We start from the raw sequence: 22,653 nt of genomic DNA on the forward strand, positions 1-22,653 counted from the left end.
AGTGCGTGTAGGGTGTGCTTTGTGCTCGAAGTCATTTACAGATTGAATAGCCTGATGTAATCTGGAGATGGTTTAGACAGCGGAGACCCTCGGCTGACACAGACCACAGGGGCTAAGGCCAGTACAGTCTCAGTACTCTGTATGTGTGCGTATGTTTATGTGGATTTAAGCCAGAGAGTGTCAAATGATAATGTTGGCAGTCAGAGAACAGGTGTGTGTGTGTGTATGTGTGAGCACCGTACTGTTATTATATTCAAAAGAAGAAAGCATTGGGATAGTGCTTTTTAGCTGACAGTATACAATTTTGCCCTTTCAACATAAACTAAGCGCCAGTGAAGTGACTTGAGTATGGCGGCCAATTCATGTTATTTGAAACCTTTTTATCATATAAATACTCTATATGATTGCACATAATCAGTCATAACTGGTACAAATGTGGTTGGTTTTAAACAATTAACATGTATACCCAAATATATAGAGATAAAAAAAGGCATACATATATTTTTAGTGCTGTTTAACGCTTAAATTTTAAAATCAGATTAATCACACTCTTGCATTTTGATTAATCGCGATTGATCAGAGTAAATTATTTGCTTGCATAATTTAATTGAACTTCAAACCCAATATTTTGAAACAACTGCAATTTTATTTTCAGAGTTTTATACATGAGTTAAAAAAATTATACTTGAATGCACATCATTTATGAGTTCCACACTTGCTAACAGTTTTATTTAAAGTACCGGGTTTATTTAAATGATAAATGATAAATGGGTTATACTTGTATAGCGCTTTTCTACCTTCAAGGTACTCAAAGCGCTTTGACAGTATTTCCACATTTACCCATTCACACACACATTCACACACTGATGGCGGGAGCTGCCATGCAAGGCGCTAACCAGCAGCCATCAGAGGCAAAGGGTGAAGTGTCTTGCCCAAGGACACAACGGACGTGACTAGGAAGGTAGAAGGTGGGAATTGAACCCCAGTAACCAGCAACACTCCGATTGCTGGCACAGCCACTCTACCAACTTCGCAACGCCGTCCCTGAATTTAGAAAGGAAATTTGCCAGCAAAGACACCAGTTGAAGTCTCCTCACTCATCTTTGCACTCACCTGATCACTGACCGTAAAGCAACCTGCTCTGCCTTTCAGGTAACTATCCGCAGTTAAAGTAAAAGAGCATGCGTGGTCGTAATCATTTGCTTTTATACATTAAAAAATGAGATAATGTTTTGTGGTTGATTTTCTTCACCCTGTTTCACTCTCGCTGAAATACTGAGCAGTACATTGCAAAGCAACACATATTTCTTAGCTGCTCAACAGTTGTTTGACAACTCTGCTTCATTGCTTATTGATCAATATTGATATGTCAAGAGCACTGGTGTGTGTGAGTGACAAGAAGAAAACTTCTGACTAACATAAGAGGGATTGTTATGCTCGACCTGTTGGTTCGTATGTGTAAATCTCTAGACCCTCAATATAAGATGACTGTCTTATAATCAGGGCAATATGGCATTATTGACATTGTTGCATATTGTAGCTATGTGGCATGATAATGGAATAACTGGCTATATGATTCTATCATTTTCTATTGTATTCTCTCAATGGGGACATTCTTTAATGATATGAGCTGAAGAAGAGACCATTGAGAGAATTAAGGGGACTAGCATACTCAAAATCCTCTCTGTTGTCAAGGTCAATTGCTAACCAGGAAGCAGCCCGCCTGCCTGTCCAATTAGCATCAAGCAGGAAGAACATTTTCCTTCTTGGATGTGTGACCCCTAAAGCTGTGCAGCTGTAAAGATGACAGGGGTGGTTCTGGAATAATGACAAGCATTAGCATTTTTTGGCTGTTAGCATTAGTCGAGGCTTCGCAGGAAAGTGTGTGCATGCGTGTGTGCAAGCATAGTTAAGTGTCTGTGTGTTTCCTTATGGGCCTTGATGTTGGATTAGCCAGAGACGGAATTTAACTCTGGCCCCTCTTTCAAAATGGCCGACAGGAAGGAAGCCGTCTTCGACAGGGTCACAGCCCCACCCATTTTCTGAAGGGGACCTTGAGTTGAATGTGTTTTGTGCTTTCTCATTAAATCCCGAGAAGGAACGACAGTGTGACATTGCTTTGACTTTTCAACACTGTCAAACTCAGAGAGACTGGAGAGATCCCCAATTACACTCTACTGTCTCATTTTTTACATTTAAAGCCACAAACCGTATAGTAGTTCAATCAAAATAAAGACCACCTGTATTGCCTCTGGTCCCAACACTTCAACCCTCGGTGGAGTTACACCAGCTGGTCTAGAAGGTCTAGTGGTGATACTGGCCCAAGGTCCTGCATGTATGGATCAATACTTTGAGTTTAACAAGGGGACCATTAATTTTTTCAGTGTTGTAAAGTAAAATAAGTGATATTTACCTGTGGAACTGCCAGCCTGGTTATGAAGCACAAGTCTGTAGTGGTAAGTTGTCCATGGACTAAGTGCCGATGATGAGTCCAAGAAAGAAAGAGGGGGTGGTTCTGGAGGAAGATGGCCTAATGTGGACAGTTGTTCTGTGCCGGCAACTCTGCGTTCAACCTGCCACCTAAGCCAAAATAAAGTAGGTATAAAAAAGAGCCAACATTTGCCATGATGTCTGTCAGACTGTTACACTAAATGAGAAGAAAGTGATTGAACGAGTTTCTGTCGACAAATATCTGAGAATTTACCTGGAAGAAAACTTGTCCTTTAAACAACATATTGAGTGTTTTACAAAGAAGCCCTCATTCTGTTGTAAACTACAGAGTCACCTTAAATTGGATTGCCTGCCAAATTTGAGGCAGTTTAAAACTATTAGTAAGCAGCATTTGAGTACTAAATGCAAATGTGCTATGTCTGAACGCTGATAATTATTATGTTGATTGATTACAATGGTAATTGTATCTGATTTATGTATGTTTTTATTTGTGTTTTATGGTTGTTTTTATGTGCATTTTATGTAAAATCGATTTTGTGTTGCTATTCTGGCCAGAATCCCCATCCAAAATAAATTCTGAATCTCAATGGGTCTACTTCCTGGTTAAATAAAGGTCACTAAATGACTAAATTGCCGCACTGAATGAGTAAATCAAACAAATGAAAAGCTAATATGAACTGTAAGTGTTAGTACGTCTATTGCAAACTGTTGCCAAGACAAAGGCATTTCGGTCGTCTATTTTAAACAATAAGGCTAACAATAAAAAAGCAATGTACTTCCCTTGTTACAGTAAGTGTGCACTAATCTGTGCCAAAAAAATAAATCATAAAAAGAGACGCATGAGCATATTGATAAGCAACAAGGCAATTGCTCGTCGATTTTTTTCACAGGCACATTGGAGAAAGAGAAAGGGACGTGGACAGAGCTTCAACTTTGACAGTTTCTGCCAGAAATTCACTGGGTGGTCATACAACTGGTTGTAAGCTGCCAATCACTTCTGGTACCCAATTGTAAACTGCATGACCTAAAATTACCTGATTTACTATGGCTATAGATGTTGTCATTCATCCAGGTCATTGTATTCTCAAGACATTTAATTGATCTGGGCTGTTTGGTTTTGCTTCTAATCCAAGTAGGCTTCATCAGTTTATGCTCAGATTTAGATTGGTCAGATCTAGTCTTAGACTTAAACTCCATTGGAATATACCTCCTACGCCCTTGTTTTTGTTCCTCCCTCTTTGGTTTTGCGTGTTCCTGTCAATCAAGAGGCGTTCAAATTATTCGTCAGGTATGGGGGAAGGGCGAAGTACCTCCCTCGAAGCGAAAAGAGCTCACAGACCTCCCTACACTATCTAGTGCAAGGAGAAAGACTGCAGACTAGAAAACCAGAGAAATGTAAGTAATAAGTGTAATTAATGATTTTCATAATAATGACACTGGTGGTTTAGTCAGACTTCAAACCTTTGCTACTGCAGGTAAATATTGGCTTCAAAACACAAATACACAATGAAACACATTTTACATACCGCAAGCTGATGTGCCAGCTCTTGCATACTTCGCCAAAAATATTGTCTTCTAAACCGTCTTCTTCTTAATAAAGACATGTGAAAGAAATGAAGAAAAACAAAAGCCAAGCCGAACATCGCGTGTGACGGCATCTTGAAAGTAAACAAACATTTGTCGCATCTGCCTTATGTCACTGCTGGCAAACGGCGAAGGTTGATGATGTAGCGAAACTCAAGCGATGCCAATATGCATAGGGGAGTATTTACATTACTTCGCCATGGCACTAGGTGCGAGAGCCAAGGGGGAGATAGAAGAAGGAAGGGAGAGGAGGGAGAATTTGAATCGAGCCTTAGATTTAACCTACTATATATTCTATACTATATATAACCTACTCAGTGGCCTAGTGGTTAGAGTGTCCGCCCTCAGATTGGTAGGTTGTGAGTTCAAACCCTGGGCCGAGTCATACCAAGGACTATAAAAATGGGACCCATTACCTCCCTGCTTGGCACTCAGCATCAAGGGTTGGAATTGGGGCTTAAATCACCAAAATGATTCCCGGGCGCGGCACCGCTGCTGCCCACTGCTCCCTTCACCTCCCAGGGGATGAACAAGGGGATGGGTCAAATGCAGAGGACACATTTCACCACACCTAGTGCGTGTGTGACAATCATTGGTACTTTAACTTTAACTTTAATTAGTCAGATCGAGTCTAGCAGATGGTGCCTAAACCCCAACTATTTATACTCTCAACACAAGGAGGGTGTGCCTGGGCAAGGATGGTTCATGATTTACTATTTGTGCTGAAGTCCTAGATTTACAGAGGAATGAGCTTCGTGGTATGTGATCATCTCTCACCGCTCCAAAGGTCCGTTTGGGCTCAGTGGTGCACCCCAAGAGAGGAGAACAGAGGTGGGTGTGTCAGAGTAAAGGTAAGGTGCGGGTAGGCCTTCGGGAGGAGCTGGCGGGGTCTGAAATTGCACCGTTTCTGACATTGAACAACCCATCCTGGTGCTCGCTTCCAGCTAGATGACAGTGGAAAGATTGTTGCATCAAGATTATTGAGGTACAAACTCCATCAAAGATCTAAAGGAACAAATTATACCTGGAAGTTATAGGAATTGTATGGCAGGAGGTCAAGAAATGTGTAGCTCGTGGTGTTCCCTGTAACAATAACTGATGGAGGGGAGAGACTTAAAGTTGATGAATTGTTGTCACGGAGAACATCTTCTTTAATAAAAAGTTCACAGTTTCTTCTGGTTGAAGTGTATCCTTTGTGTGACACTGGAAGGTTTGGCTTCACCCTTGAGAAGGTAATAGATTCAGAAGAATGTAATGAGTTGGTGCCTAAATAAGTAGACACTGGGGTCTTGTTGAGTGGTTGTACTGAGCCCGAAGTGGTAACATTTGATTCAGGTTCCAAGTTTATATTTAGGTATGGGTCTCTTGGGTCAGATATGATGCTTGAGTTGAGTTTCAAACCTGTATCAGGTTTGGTATGAAAAGTAGAGCTTGAGTTGGGTTGAAGATAAAGGCTGTAATGGGTTATGATGCCGTTGGGTTGGGAGGGTGGTGCCCATGTGACTGTCACATTTCGAGGATGGAGCCCTACAACAGACGGAGGGTCGAGTGGACCTGGACCTGTTGGGATAAAAATATTAAGGACATTCAGGAGACACTGTGCAGACACATCCAGAAATTGAACTGTATGTACTGTAATGTATTTTCAAAAGACATGAAACGTGTCCTTGTAGCTTCCCAGAGGTAAATTTTTGGTCGTTTGTCAGATAGACAGCTGTTGTAAAATGGTATTTCTTTCGTGGCACTACCATGGCCCCTCTTATGGCTTTAGGAAGGCCAGGAAACCTTCATAACCCACAAAGAATAGCGCAAAAATAACGCAAATTGCACTTTTCCAAGGGGTCCATTTTTTGGTCTCTTGTGTATTTAAACTGGCACATATCTGCACCACCTAATGCTGTGTCTAACATACTAGCTTTCTATTTTGATTGACGCTGTCCGAAATGTATTAATGTAAAAACATGGTTATTATTGTTGCAGTTTACAATCATCTAGGTCTCTACTGAAACATAGTGACAAAATAACATAACTGGTAAACAGGTGTACCTAATTAAGTATCCATTTACACCAGATCAAAGCCCAACCGCCTCCAACCCTGGCATTTACATCCAAGCATATCCATACATATGCACTTCGTATACAGTAACACACACTCGCATGCTACAACCCAGTGATGCAGGAGAGCAGTCATGGTGTGAAGGGCAACCAGATCAAGGTTACTGAGCGGACTGAAGGAGCGTGCTGTGCCACTAAGTGCTACCGCTAACTGCTACCTCAAACTGCTAACGGCTTTCCCAGATGGAGATGCGTACATGTGGTGGCCTGGAGAATGTGTGTGTAGACCAGGGAGATAGAGGGAAGATGTCAAAGATCACTCAGATGTTATAAGTCATCAAACCTCCTACTTTGTATGTTTGACTTGTAACATCAACAATGTCATGCTCACTCAGCTATAAAAAAAAAAATCAAAATAACAAGACCACTACTGGCTAGCTTATTTTACAATTAGTGGCTTAACAGGACATACATATTTTTAATATCTATATTTTTCCTAATTAGTAATTATGTTGAATACAAATTGTTAGAGTGCCCAGGGAAAAAGCCTGGTGTTCAGGTTGTCACTCACTGCTGAAACGTGCTCACGTACAAAGTCCAGAGCGCGGGCACATACACAAAAGCAGTCCCACAAAAGCAACTGACAATTGGCAGTCATGTTGTTGTACTCGGGGCCACATTTTCAGAACGCTAAGGACAGTGAGGCCAGCATCCTCTGTAGTGGACATTTGTGTCTGGTCTATTTCTTTTATTTGGGTTACAAATTTCCGGACTCTATAGCTCTGTTATGCAAAATACTAGTGTCCACTGCAGTGGACATTGACCTTTAAAAGGTTAAAATGTCAATGCAAGGATCTGTCATTGAGGAACTGTTCCAACAAAAGAGCTGTTTTTAGAAATGTGCTGCAAAAAACTATCAAGTCTTGAACCGAATCTGGCTCGGCAATGACACCAGTTGAATAACCCTGAGCTATACATTCAATTACTTTTAATGTTAGAAGCAAAATCACTATCATTAGCTGACAACAAACACTGCTAATGTGTGTGTTTACTCGGGGCATAGTTTACATGCAATAAGACGGAAAGGGGCGGTATATCTCACGGATAGAACACTTTGGAAAGTTAGCGCTTTTTAGGCATTCTTGTTAAGGTTGCAAACAGCTCCTTTAAATCTTCCTTATACCATCCATAATGCATCCATATTATGGAGATACAAAGCAGAAATAGTAGAGAATATAAAAGTGAATATGACTTTCTCATGTTATTCTAATGTTGGTTTCTGTTGGTGATGACCCTTTTTAGTGACCCCTTTTTTTCCCCCTTTCTTTATTGTGTCAAAGTCTCTCTCTCTCTCTCTCTCTCTCTCTCTCTCTCTGTCTCTCTCTCTCTCTCTCTCTCTGCTAGTCCTGTTAAATAAACAATGCAGCCAGTTGACCTTTTGGGTTAACAGGTTTTTATGCTAGCTCTACTCAGCACTTACACTGATTCAATTACCACCAAAGGTCCAGTGAACCCTTCAAATAGGTGAGCAGCCTGTCTCACGGTCTGTCTAGGGCTGCAAGTCCGGGGGCCTCATTTCAAGCTTGTTCATCTCCGCAAAGTTGGTCTTTCTCTACATGTGACATAGACATTACACTATCTAGAAGTGGCTTCGCTACATCTGTAAGGACTTTGCTTGGGGGAGCCCACTACACCAACTATGGATAATTAAGACTGGTTGCAGGCGATGCCAGTTTGCTTCCCAACTTTGCCCTTCAGCAAGGCACCAAATCATGCTCCCTAATCTCTGACCTTTGCATGCTAGTGTGTATTAAAGTGGGTGTTTACACTGCATGCATGTAAATTTTAAAATATATTGTAAAACGTAATTAAGATGATCTTTTTTTAATTTGGAGTCCTGCAAAGCAGAAAGCAAAAGGCAGTCACCTTGCTCAAGCTCACCTCACCAACACCAAGTAACCCTTGTGTCACCCACACCCCTTCCCTCTCCTCCCAAAGTGTTGAGTGTTATTTAAGCTTTACTGGCGCGTGTAAAATTCTGCAATTTGAAGGGCTGTTAAGTTTTTCAATTGAAATTTTCATTTAAGATGCAGGTGATGCTTTTTTTCTTTTTTACTGACACTTTACTGCCCTCTGGATAGGAGGAAAGGGGGCGTTGAAAGAATGCGCGGTCTTCCTCATCTTAAACGCTTTTGTATTCCCTCGACCGTCGCTCCGAGTGTCTCTGTCGTCTTACCTCGACAACCCCGCGTCTTTCCGCCTTTCTCACCCTCCCTCATACACCTCCCCTCTTCAGTAAAACATGGTAGCAGAAGGCTAAAGCGAGAGTGTGGGGGCCGCCAAGCCTTAAATCACATTTATAAGGATTTGGTTAGCATAGTAATAACACAATCAAGTGACAAGGGGCTAGGAAACAGGGAAACAGGAAGGATTGAGGTTTGCATATGTGTGTGTCTGTGTGTGCATGCATACTTATTTTGTATCCCTTTGTGCAAATCAAGTTGAGTACATTTAAATATATAACTATATCAAAGGAATAGTACGATTTGGCCTTAGGAACCTTTTTTGGGTAGTGTGTGACAGGGGCTTCTGAAGGTGAGTTGTGCTCCTGGAAGTCAGAATGGAAGCGCAGCTTAAGTGTTATCGTGGTGCTTACGACGCAGTGTCAAACCATGACAAGCAATAGAGTGAGAATTTACATTGCATTTCATATCTTTACTTCCTAATGTCGTCGCTGCTGCTTGAGGAGACGCCAAGAGGAGCAAATGAGAAGGTGCTGCCAAGGTCATGAGTTTGATTTGTATCCCTCACATCACGAGTACGTGTAATGTGCATTTTATCCTTTGAGTAACCACGACTGCTGAAGTAACTCAAAATTGTCAGTCATTCAAATTTGTTGCAATGGTACTTCCAGGAGCTGACATTTGGGAGGGATTTGTATAATACCTGCTAACCTTCAGACCGATCCATGGGATATAAAAGGGGAAGAAAACATTAGCAAATAATACACGGCATTAGAAATCAAATGTGTGTCTTAGTCAGGGCATAAAATTATTGAAATGAGCGTAGTATTTCCCCTGTGCGTTACAAAAGAAAAAGTTTGACAGGTTGGACTGTCAATTTAAAAAAAAAAAAAGTGACCCGTGACTATTCTTTCACCAGAGGACTTCGAAGACGGTACAACAGGGCAAGCGTCTTTTCGTGTCGCCCTCGCCAGTTTCTGGTGCTAAATATCTGTTAAAATGTCCCAACTTGTCGGAATACCTCTCAGACATATTCTGTCCAGGTGAGATGCATGATTTATGATCTACAATAAACTTACAGGGAGCAAGAAAGCAGCGGACCACTCAATGTAAACATAGGGACACATTCCAGTGATCACGCCGCCGCTATAAATAGTTAGTCTGGGTTAGCGCTTGTAATAACAATATCACAAATACTTGGTAAAATATACAAAATAACGAAATGTAAATGGAGTATTGCTGGCGGTTTTTGAATGGTTATTTATTGGATTTTATGGGCAAAATAGAGGATCTCCCAATGGCTCCGCTGTAAGGGGACTTTTATTTACAAGTTAGAATGCATTAAAAAAAATCCATCCATGGTCAATTCTTTCACAATGAGAACGATAGACAAAATTCCAAAAAAAAGTGCTGTTCCCCTTTAAGTTGCAAGCAAAAATTTAAAGGCACAAGCCTCACTGTAAGATTCGACCAAAACATCTGGTCTTACTCACGAACAATGGCTTAGAACTAGAGAGCAATATAACTTTGTTTTTCCAAACATGGGAACGACAAAAGTGAGTGTGAAGGACAGGGCTGAGAAGAAGAAGTGGATGATATTCATTGAGTTAAAGAAAGAAATCATCAAAACACGACCGAGCGTGTCGCCAACTTGGCGAAACATTTCGAGCGTATCATCAATCAATGTTTACTTATAAAGCCCTAGATCACGAGTGTCTCAAAGGGCTGCACAAGCCACAACGACATCCTCGGCTCAGATCCCACATCAGGGCAACAAAAAACTCAACCCAATGGGATAACAATGAGAAATCTTGGAGGGGACCGCAGAAGTGGGGACCCCCCCCCCCCCCGGGCGACCGGTGCAATGGACGTCGAGTGGATCTCGCATAATATTGTGAGAGTCCAGTCCATAGTGGATCTAACATAATAGCTCGTATCACTGCTAGTCTGCCCCATACTGAAGAAAAATGAGTCTAACGCCAGCCAAGGACGTTAAAATAATATCTAAACGGCATGCATCCATCCATGAAAATATGGAAAAGCTGCTGTGTGTTTGACGGAGCAGCAGCTGGAAGGAGATATAGTAGAAAATGCTGTATGTTATTATTACATTACTTCATATAACTACTGTAGTTGTTAGTAGTACATTCTATTGTATTGCTTTCATGCAATATCTTTTGTCTACATTTGTGTGAAAAATTCAACATATTTTATCCCTCGGATTTACGAAATACAAGCAACAAACAACGCATTATTTCTTTAGATTTGTAAGTGTGAACTACATTTAAAGTGTTTGTGTTTTCACGTTGATTTGCAAAAATAAGATGGGAGAGGATTGCATTGTGGGCCTCGCTCGTGTAAAAGCTTGACTCTTACTTTATTAATGCGGTCACCCAGTATGAATTCTTTGTGTTCTGTCATTACCTTATTCCTCTCCCTTTCACTTGATTCTTTTTTGGCTTTGAGTTGAATTAGGTGAAACAGTGATTTTTAAAATGTTCACATAGTCTTACACACGTCAAATACCCAAATACACACTGCTTGGCAAAGAACCTTTTGTCAAGAGTGTGCTTTTAATCATAGACTCTTGAACATGCTATATTACACACACAAACGCACATCCTTCTGACCGTCACACACTCCCTTAGATCACTTAGCTGGTGTGAACATGGGAGTAGACAGAGGAAAGGGAGCTGTCCAACACGGCCAGAGTTTATGTTCACAGGAGCCGTCTGTCTGTTCTGCAGCGGCAGGAATTCATAGGGACCAAATTATATTAAAAAGATGGATATAAAACTTTAATGGAATGATAAAAAGGAAAGGAGGAAACGTGGGTCTCTCGATTTCTCTGTTCTGTCATTAGCCCTCTCCTTTTTTCCCTCCCATTTCTCATCCTATACCTTGGTCTCCTGTATTTTCCGCTCCAATTTTCTCTTTATTTCTTATCTTACTTTCTCTTTCCTGTCTATCCCTGCCCGTAAATACTTAAAAGGCTAGTCAGTCAAATAGAAGAGGTGAAAGCCACTGCTTAAATGCAAAGGAGACAGAATGAGGAGACGAAGAGGTGAGGAACATGGAGATAGAAGCGCAAAACTATGTTACATAGTTCAGAAAAGTGGTTCTCAAACTTTTTTCACCCAGTACCAACTCAGAAAAAACTTGGCTCTCCAAGTACAAGCATAATTGCCAACATTAAAATACAGTAGCCTAGTAGGCCTAAGTATTCATTAAAAACAAGGCAGAGGTTTTATTTATCAAGTATATTTAATATTTTTGGCCACTGTAACTGTGTTACACATAGTTTGAACTGTAACACTGTGTTTGAATATAGGAAAATAAAACACTGTACTTTAATCAAGTGATTATTTGACGTACCACTAGTAGTACATATACCACAGTTTGAGAATCACTGGTTTAGAAGAATGCTTACAATTCCTCATATGCCAAAGTGTACAGTGTTGTACAGCAGTGGTCCCCAACATTTTTTCCACCAGGTACCGGTTTAATTCAGAATGTTTATCATGGTTCTTCTTCTTTGTACTTTGTAAACACTTTAAGTTTGAAGAGTTTCTTGAAGTGGATCATATTAGTACATTGTTCGATTGCTTTGCTTAATCCATTCCATAATTGAGTTCCACATACAGATATACTGAAGGTCTAAAGTGTTGTACGTGCATACAAATGTTTTAAATTACAGTTTTCTCTAAGATTATATTTGTCCTCTTTTTTTTAGAAGAATTGTTGTATATTCTTGGTTAGCAGGTTATAGTTTGCTTTGTGTATAATTTTAGCTGTTTGCAAATTCACTATGTCGTGGAATTTCAGTATTTTTGATTTCATAAATAAAGAGTTTGTATGTTCTCTATATCCAACATTATGTATTATTCTAACTGATTTTTTTGTAACACTGTTAATGAATGAAGTGTACCTTTGTAGTTATTTCCCCATATTTCTACACAATAACTCAGGTATGGTAACACTAGCGAACAGTAGAGAATATGAAGTGATTTTTGGTCTAGAACATGTTTTGCTTTATTCATTATTGACGTGTTCCTTGCTACTTTATATTGTATATTTTTTACATGAGATTTCCAGTTCAATTTATCATCAATCATTATACCTAGAAATTTGGTTTCATTTACTCTTTCAATTTCTATTCCGTCTATTTGTATTTGTGTTTGAATTTCCCTTTCTACTGTTACCAAATAGCATTATTTTAGTTTTACTGAGATTCAAAGATAGTCTGTTTTTGTCAAACCATCTTTTTAATTTGTTCATTTCTTCTGTTATTATTTGTATTAGCTTCTGTGTGCTCTCTCCTAAACAAAACGCTGTTGTATCATCCGCAAATAATACTAACTTTAAATCTTTTGTAACTTTACAAATGTCATTTTTATAGAGATTGAATAATTTTGGTCCTAGTATTGATCCCTGAGATACACCACAGGATATATTTAGCGTTGTAGATGTGTGTTCGCCTAGCTTCACGTATTGTTTCCTGTTCGTTAACTAACTTCTTATCCAGTTTAAGACTAACCCTCTGATGCCATATCGTTCTAGTTTTTTGATTAAAGTATTGTGATTAATTGTGTCAAATGCTTCAGTTAGATCCATAAACACTGCTGCCGCACATTTTTTTACTATCTATTGCATTGGTAATTTCTTCTGTAATTTCAATTAAAGCCATCAAAGTTGAAACATTAGCTCTGTATCCATATTGGTTCTTATCGAGTATTCTATTTTTGTTGTGAAACACTCTAATCTGTTATTGAATAGTTTTTCAATGATTTTAGAAAATTGTGGAAGTAAAGAAACAGGTCTATTATTTGTAAATTGGTGTTTGTCTCCAGTCTTATAAATTGGTGCAACGTTAGCTATTTTCATTTTGTTTGGGAATTTACCTGTTTGAAATGATAGGTTACTAACATACATTAATGGTCCTGAGATCTCTTCAATAACCCTATTTATAATTTCCATATCAATTCCATTACAATCAGTTGAAGTCTTAGATTTGCATTTTTTCACGATTATAACTATTTCCTCCTGTGTCACATTACTGAGGAACTTGGAGTTGGGATTTCGCTCTATGGTATCATTATAGTCCTCAATTGAAACTGGGTCTGGAATCCTTTCTTCCAATTTTGGTCCAATATTTACAAAGTAATTATTGAAGCTTTCAACTACTTCCTTTATGTGGTCATTATTTTTGTTTCCGTCTAAGAAGTATTGGGGGTAATCCCTCTTAGTGCCATTTTTAATAATGCTATGGAGGATGCCCCATGTTGCTCTCATATTGTTTTTGTTCCTGTCCAATAATTCACTGTGATATTATTTTGGCCAACTCTTAGAGACTGTAGAGAGTGAACTCCACATACTAAAGCAATGGTTTGATGCCAATAAACTGTCAATCAACCTAAATAAAACAAAATATATATTTTTTGGAAATAGGAAAAAATAACATACAGTGTCATATAAGAATTGATGATATGGAGATAGAAAGGGTGTATTCAACAACATTTTTGGGAATCTATATAGATGATAAATTAAATTGGAAACTGTACATAAATATACTTAAGACAAAGATGGCAAAAAATATTGCTATGTTACATAAAATCAAAAACTCTGTGAATCAAAAGGCTCTTAATATGGTATATAATTCTTTCGTACTCCCTTATCTTAATTATTGTGTTGAAATCTGGGGTAACAATTACAAAACAAACATCAACTCTATATTCTTACTTCAAAAGAAAGCGATTAGAATTGTAAATTATGCAGATTATCATGACCATACCAATGCTCTGTTTATTAAATTAAAAACATTAAAACTGCACGATCTTGTTGACCTCAACACTGCTATTGTGACGTACAAAGCTCATAACCACATGCTGCCTGGGTGTCTACAGGATAGGTTCAAACCCAGAGAGAATCCCTATGACCTCAGAGGTTCAGCTGTCTTTCAGAAAGCTAAGATAAGAACGAGCTTAAAAAGTAGATGTGTTTCTGTCAGGTGGGTTCAACTGTGGAACAGCTTGGATAATTCCTTAAAATGTTCCAGTTCCATTCACACATTTAAAAAACACTTTAAGACCAATATCTTGAAAAAATATATCACTCTTGAATCAACACAGTAGTTAATACTATGATCAACGTTAATTAAAATACTAAATGTGGGATATAAATAATAATGGAAGTGTAATTGTTTGTATATAGTATATAAATTGGTACAAAGGTTTAACACGTGTACAAGGATATTTCACATGCCTTTACTGTGTATATAATTGAACTGTGTTTATGTTGTGTATAATGTGTATTTATAATATGTTGTACAAAGGACATTTAATAATTTTCGGAAGTCAATTTTGTACAAAGGGCACTTCATAATTTTCGGAAGTTCATCTTGTACTTTGACATTGTTTATAGGGTTAGGCGCAATAAGTGTTCAACTTCAGCCTAAACCCTTTCGGTCTGCAACATTTTCATTTTCAATCTATGAATGTACAACTGTTTGTTTATTTTGTTGACGATTGACCGAAGAAATAATAATAAACTAAACTAAACTACATTTTCTACATGATCGTAGTATGTTTGTTAGCTTGTTTTTATACTTTTTGTACTTATTTTCTGCCTCTGTAGTTCTTTGTGCTATACATTTTCTATATAATGTATTCTTCTTATTACAAGCATTTTTTAATCCTTTTGTCATCCATGGTTGATTATTCTTTCTCTGCTTTCTACTGAGTTGTTTCCATGGACAATGTTTGTCATAAAGTATTATGAACTTGTTTAAGAAATGTTCGTTCATATGCTTCATCAACCTCTTTTTCATTATACACATTGTCCCAATTTTGCTTTTCTAGCTCAATTTTGAAAGCAACCATCCTCTTCTCTGTGCAAAGTCTTCAAAATGTCCTTTTGTCTTCCATGTTCTTCTTGTAGTTTCCATCATATATTGCGAAAACTGGCAGATGATCACTAACGTCTGTTATAAGTAGACCACTTGCAGTGTTATTATCAAAATCATTGGTAAAAATATTATCAATAAGCGTGGCACAGTGTCCTGTGATTGTGCTTGGCTTTGTGATTTTAGGATATAAACTGATGCTGTACATTGTATCAATGAAGTCATCAATAGACTTTTGCTTGTTAGGGTTCAATAAGTCAATATTAAAGTCACCACATAAGAAAATTATTTTTTTTACCATTGTCCATGTAATTTGCCTTGATCCATTCTTCAAATGTTTCTATACTTGACTTAGGTGATCTATATATACAACTGATTAATATGTTTTTGCTTTTTTCCTGACATATTTCAATGGTTATACATTCTAAGATATTATCTATAGCAAATTACATGTTTTTTTACCACTTTGTAGTTCAAGTTCTTCATCACATAGACAGCTACTCCTCCTCCATTTTTGTTGGTTCTGTTGATGTAGTTTAGTTCATAACCTTCCAGATCAAAATCTATTCCTTTTTTTATCATCAATCTAAGTTTCTGTGACAGCGATCACTTTGAAGGGTTCGTTGATGTGTTCCAAAAAGTTCTTAATGTTGTTGTAATTTGCATACAAGCTTCTGCTATTAAAATTAATAATTGATCATTTGTTATCACATTTAATGTTGCTATTATATTGTTCATCTGTATAATAAAAACAATTACTACTGATGTGGGAGAAAAAAATTGTATCTGGATCTACAAACCCCGTTTCCATATGAGTTGGGAAATTGTGTTAGATGTAAATATAAACGGAATACAATGATTTGCAAATAATTTTCAACCCATATTCAGTTGAATATGCTACAAAGACAACATATTTGATGTTCAAACTGATAAACACTTTTTTTTTTTGCAAATAATCATTAACTTTAGAATTTGATGCCAGCAACACGTGACAAAGAAGTTGGGAAAGGTGGCAATAAATACTGATAAAGTTGAGGAATGCTCATCAAACACTTATTTGGAACATCCCACAGGTGAACAGGCAAATTGGGAACAGGTGGGTGCCATGATTGGGTATAAAAGTAAATTCCATGAAATGCTCAGTCATTCACAAACAAGGATGGGGCGAGGGTCACCACTTTGTCAACAAATGCGTGAGAAAATTGTTGAACAGTTTAAGAACAACCTTTCTCAACCAGCTATTGCAAGGAATTTAGGGATTTCACCATCTACAGTCCGTAATATCATCAAAGGGTTCAGAGAATCTGGAGAAATCACTGCACTTAAGCAGCTAAGCCCGTGACCTTCGATCCCTCAGGCTGTACTGCATCAACAAGCGACATCAGTGTGTAAAGGATATCACCACATGGGCTCAGGAACACTTCAGAAACCCACTGTCAGTAACTACAGTTGGTCGCTACATCTGTAAGTGCAAGTTAAAACTCTCCTATGCAAGGCAAAAACCGTTTATCAACAACACCCAGAAAGGCCGTCGGCTTCGCTGGGCCTGACTCATCTAAGATGGACAGATACAAAGTGGAAAAGTGTTCTGTGGTCAGACGAGTCCACATTTCAAATTGTTTTTGGAAACTGTGGACGTCGTGTCCTCCGGACCAAAGAGGAAAAGAACCATCCGGATTGTTGTAGGCGCAAAGTTGAAAAGCCAGCATCTGTGATGGTATGGGGGTGTATTAGTGCCCAAGACATGGGTAACTTACACATCTGTGAAGGCGCCATTAAGGCTGAAAGGTACAAAGGAGACCCCCGGACTGTTGAACAACTTAAGCTGTACATCAAGCAAGAATGGGAAAGAATTCCACCTGAAAAGCTTAAAAAATGTGTTTCCTCAGTTCCCAAACGTTTACTGAGTGTTGTTAAAAGGAAAGGCCATGTAACACAGTGGTGAACATGCCCTATCCCAATTACTTTGGCACGTGTTGCAGCCATGAAATTCTAAGTTAATTATTATTTGCAAAAAAAAATAAAGTTTATGAGTTTGAACATCAAATATCTTGTCTTTGTAGCATATTCAATTGAATATGGGTTGAAAAGGATTTGCTTATCATTGTATTCCGTTTATATTTACATCTAACACAATTTCACAACTCATATGGAAACAGGGTTTGTATATCATTTTCCAAATCCCGGTTTTTGTGATCTTTGTTGCAGAAGTTTTTAAGGTCCATATTTTCTTGTTCAACAATCTTTGATGTTGTTTCAATAATCTCTATAAGTGTAGGTTGATGCACTCCTGAATCTAGGTCTTCTTGTTTAGTCGTCCCTTGGAACTTAGAAGTGTTGATGTTGAATTTAGGAGTTTGTTTTCTGTCAGAGTCCATTATCATCGTTGTTTTGGAAGCTGTGTAAACTTAAAAATGTGTCCAGGTCCTTGATGTCATGGACAACAAGTAGTCTTGCTTCTGGACTTCCATTCAGCTTGATGTAGATTTTACAGTTGGCGCTCCAGGTTCCCTGGATTTTTCCATTATTTCTCAAGTCGCAGGCTTTCTTGGCGATTCCAGCATTACGTTTTGTGAGCTGCTCATTCATGTACACATTTGCTCCCTTCTAGGGATGGGCGATACCACACTTTTAGGATTCGATACGATACCGATACTTTTTCTTGCATTTTCATCGATACCGATACCAATAATATCTTATTGGCAATTTTTTTGTCAGTCAAAAATATTATTACTATTGTTATTATTTAAGACAAATCACAGGACAAATACAGACCATTTATACCACATTTGTTATGGTCAATATATAATAAAAGTAAAATTAAAATAAATAACATAAATATGAAAAATAAATTTAATATTATATATAATAACAACTATATATTATATATAATAATAATTAAATATTAGGGCTTTCCAATTAACAGTCAAATCCGAATTGCAAGAAGCTGCAGTTATTTTTTAAAGTTTGTGATATAATTAGCAATTAATGAAATATGAAATAGGCTAATGTTTTCGAAATGTAAAAAATCATGTTCTAGATTAAAACCAAAATCACATTCAATCATATATTCAAGATTTTCTTGGAAAAAAATACAACTGTAATGCAAAGATGAAGAATCTCCAAATTGTATCTCTTTCTTATCTTGTTTTAAATACTCAAGCAATTTTCAACTAACAGTAAATTCCCCTGTGTGGAAATTATTTGAATTTAGGATAATCATTTAAACAAAAATATTCAGTAAACATTACTAAAAAAAACAAAAACAATGCCTGTTTTAAGTCAACAATTGGACAACACTGGATATGCCTGGCTGCATCGCTGTCGGCTGGCTGTGTGTGTGTTGCACGTTGACGACGCTCATTCGCTGTCTCCTGTGACGTGACTGGGCCAGCTCTATACTCTGCCAGGTATACAGGGGTGTCCCAGCACATAGTAAGTTAAGTAAGTCATCAAAAACATCTGAAAGTGATGCTTGCACCCCCCACACGCCGTTTTTTGGTTTATATCGATACTTTTTTCAGAAAAGTGATGCCAAATGAGTAGCGTGTGAGTATCGATATATCGATACCACAGGATCGATACGCACATCCCTACTCCCTTCAGCTTCTTTCCCTGTCTCAGCAATGCCATTTTAGATTTTCTGTTTACGAGTTTCATGAGGACGACTGGAGTACAACTTTTAGGACGACTTTTAGCACAACATAATACATATTGCATGTAAATGTATTGTTTATTTAGTTGGTACTTATTTTTCTAATCAGCCTGACCTAAGCCTAAGGTATATTTGTTAAAATAATAATAATCTTTGTGATTAACACATTTTTATATAATTTCACAAAGTAGTAACCTGTAAGTAGGTTAGATATTAAATTTGATTGAATATGATCAAAATCAAGAGTACGATTACTAATTCAGTGTTAATATTGGAGTGGTCCCCGGCAATGTTCCCTCTAATTTTCCATGTGTGTGAGCAAACGCAAAAACTCCCTGAGCATTCAGTGGAGCCCATGTGACCAACATCAGACGTCCACACTGTGGCTACACCAGCAGCATACCTGTCCCAAACCTGACTAAATAACAAGTTCAATCTCCATCCATCCATCCATTTTCTACCGCTTGTCCCTTTCGGGGTTGCTGGAGCCTATCTCAGCTGCATTCGGGCGGAAGGCGAGGTACACCCTGGACAAGTCCCCACCTCATCGCAGGGCCAACACAGATAGACAGACAATATTCTCTTATTATTATAATCAAATGACAGCAGTCATTTCCATTTCTAATTAAGATTAAGATTAAAGTATCAATGATTGTCACACACACACTAGATGTGGTGAAATGTGTCCTCTGCATTAGATCCCCTAGAGGGGGGAGGGGTTACCCACATATGCGGTCTTTTCCAAGGTTTCTCATAGTCATTCACATTGACGTCCCACTGGGGTGAGTTTTCCTTGCCCGTATGTGGGCTCTGTACCGAGGATGTCGTTGTGGCTTGTACAGCCCTTTGAGACACTCGTGATTTAGGGCTATATAAATAAACATTGATTGATTGATTGATTGATTAATGTGCATTAATGTACTATAAAAAAGGGAGACTTCCTATCAGGAGTTGTAATATACATCTATAAACAAGCTTATTGGTGTGTTTAGTGGGACAGGCAAAAGTTAAGTTGGAGAAAATGTGGTAGTCTATGAATTAATTCATGTTTCTGTGTGGCCCTGTAACAAATGCGTCACAGACCGGTGGTCGGGTTGTATGTTATACCGGTATTAGTATGGTACCGCGATAATAATGAATCATATTCGGTACTCTACCGTCTCTGAAAAGTACCGGTCCTCCAACCCCCCTGCATCCCTGTCGTGTCATTTCTGGTTTAAGAGCAGACGAGCGTGTTCGGTAGCACACAATTACGGAGTACTTACAAGCAGACACAGTGTGTAGACAGAAAAGGGAGAACGGCCGCATTTTGGCTTAAAAACTAACGATAAAGGTGAAGTTATAACACCTGAAACACCCACCGGAAGAGATGCTTTAAGACATGGCTAGCTAGCTAGCGGCTAAAGACTAGCCGCAGTCGGCAATATTTTAGCTACTTCTAAATCACTAATCCTTGCCTCAATGGCGACAAATAAAGTACGTTTCTTACAAATATCATCCCTGCAGGACAAGGAATAGCTAAACATGCTTCACTACACATCGTAGCTCACCGGCGTCAAAATGTAAATAAACGGCATTGGTGGATCTACACCTAACATCCACTGTAATGATAGCAATTATATAATAATAGGTTCTAATTGTCATCGAGTGAGCTCAGGATATAATTAGTATACATAATATTATTGTATGATTTTGCTCAATTGTTAAGCAGATCGTGACACACAAAGTTGTGTCTATGTGTATGTTTGAAAGGAATTCTGCATGGCAAGTAGAGGGAAGCGTCGCCATAATTTAATACATCCTAAATGTGTGGAGATGTGTGCGCCTGAAAGCACCAGTGTGTGAAGAGGCATTTGTGTTGTATACATCAACAAGGCATCACAATTCGTGTGGTGTGTACATGCGCATGTATCAAACATATGCAAATCTCAGCTGCTTAATGATTATGTATGCTGCAATAATGTGGTGCTAATTAATATATAACTTTGCACTGAAGAGGCTGCACCAGCGGCTAATGTGATTCTATAACTACAATTAGCCCACAATGACACTGGCTAGGTCACTCACACACAGAAACGCAGACACACACTCAGTGTACAGTACAGAATATGCAGGGCTCACTCTATCATGTTGTTTTAGCCTGCTCAAGTAACTTCGCCATTTTTGGCTTTTCTACTTATTGATAGTTTTTTGTTGTTGTTGCTATGTTACAGATAAAAACATGCTCCCTGTTTTCCATTGAATATTGTTCAAAAACAGGCATCACGCAAGACCTAGTTTCAGCGAGCAGATGTTTTGTATTTTCTTTGGCTTTTTTATTGCAATGGGGCAGGGGTTGAAAGAAGGGTCAAGCAGAACATTTTACATGAGGTTATGTCAGTTAAGTAGACTCACATTCTCTTCCAATACTTCTCTCCATTGTGACCGAGCGCATCGTCACTAATTTTCAATGTTGAGGCAGGGTTTTTTATTATTTTTATTACACAGTTAAACTATACTAGTGGTGAACTTATTTTTACACTTATAAAAGGTTACTTAAAAATGTCCTCTGCCAGTTTTATTATTTTTCGGTTTTAGTTCGATGTATTCAACCTTAGAGGAGCCATTGTACTGTATACTGTATGTTAAACAATATATGTACAGTATGCGTACTTACTGTCTTCTGCGGTATGGAGTATTTCCCAGGGGCTTGTTGTCTGTCCATGGCTGTGTGAGACCACCAGTCGCAACTGGTACTGGGTGTATGGAGACAGGCCCGAAACGTAATAGGAAAAAGTGTCTGTTGTGTTTTCCAGGAGCCTACAATTGGATTGGCAACAAAAAACACCATTCATGCCACATGTATGACGTAAGAAACTGGATGCATTATTTCTAAAAAACAACTACACAAGTATAGTAAGCATGGTTGAATATTGTTTTTAAAGGGGAACTGCACTTTTTTTTTTTTTTACTTTTTCCTATTGTTCACAATCATTATGAGAGACAAGAACACACATGTCTGTTTGGGCGGGATTTTAAAGATGATAAAAAAACGTTTGGAAGATGCGGGTAATAGGAGTCACTGTGGTAGCCTTCAAAGCCCTCTAAAACAACTTCAAAACCCTCCATCAACGTTTTGTATAAACACTGCAAGTCTATATATAATGTAGTAACAGACACGTTCATAACAATTTGTAATATGTACAATATTTACCGTATTTTGATCTTTTTAATCATTGCCGGAACTAACTCTTCGGCGCATTTATTTCTGTTTCCATTGCAGCGCACTTCTAACTTCTGGCAACAACCCCTTCCGCATACAAAAACGCGAGTGTGTTCTACTAATGGCATATACGGTAACAAACAACAAAGACGACTATTGTTGGTCAAATGAAGATTCACAACATTATCTTTTTGAATCTGAGTTTATAGAGGATGAACTACAGCTTCTAGAAGCCAGTACAAAGGAAGAGTGAGACGTTGGAGCAGACAGGAGCTGAGAGAGTGAGGTGAAAGTGAATCAAAGCTGCAAAATGTGGAATTTGAAGCCAAGCTAATTCGACATAAATGGAGTGCTTACCCATAATTAACCGGAAAAAACGTCCCTAGCCAGCTGGACCAAACAGACAAATGTCCATCGAGTGAGTCACACTTTATATTGATCATGATACGTGCAGCACGTCATGCGTGTATCATGACAGACAGCATATGCTGTCTGACTCGCTGGGTACAAACAAAACATGAAATGTGGGCTAATACTTTACAGATACTGTAATATCATTGTT

At 38.3% G+C, this 22,653-nt stretch overlaps 1 protein-coding gene across 7 annotated transcripts in view; it reads right to left on the reverse strand.

Annotated features, from left to right (window-relative positions):
• ush2a (Usher syndrome 2A (autosomal recessive, mild)) overlaps positions 1–22,653 on the reverse strand; it is a 395,330-nt gene that overhangs the window by 176,660 nt on the left and 196,017 nt on the right. For all 7 annotated transcript variants that reach the window (XR_009821723.1, XM_062025662.1, XM_062025687.1 and 4 more), the window contains exons 49-53: positions 21,546–21,688; positions 5,060–5,595; positions 4,813–4,979; positions 2,414–2,580; positions 2,241–2,329 (exon numbers count right to left, since the gene is read on the reverse strand). Coding sequence is in view for 6 of the 7 variants with exons in the window: in XM_062025662.1 (XP_061881646.1) it covers positions 2,241–2,329; positions 2,414–2,580; positions 4,813–4,979; positions 5,060–5,595; positions 21,546–21,688 (1,102 nt within the window). In the remaining variant the exon portion in view is untranslated. The remainder of the gene's footprint in view (positions 1–2,240; positions 2,330–2,413; positions 2,581–4,812; positions 4,980–5,059; positions 5,596–21,545; positions 21,689–22,653) is intronic.

Source organism: Entelurus aequoreus, linkage group LG02 (assembly GCF_033978785.1).
Source record: "Entelurus aequoreus isolate RoL-2023_Sb linkage group LG02, RoL_Eaeq_v1.1, whole genome shotgun sequence".
In the NCBI taxonomy this organism is placed as follows: domain Eukaryota; kingdom Metazoa; phylum Chordata; class Actinopteri; order Syngnathiformes; family Syngnathidae; genus Entelurus; species Entelurus aequoreus.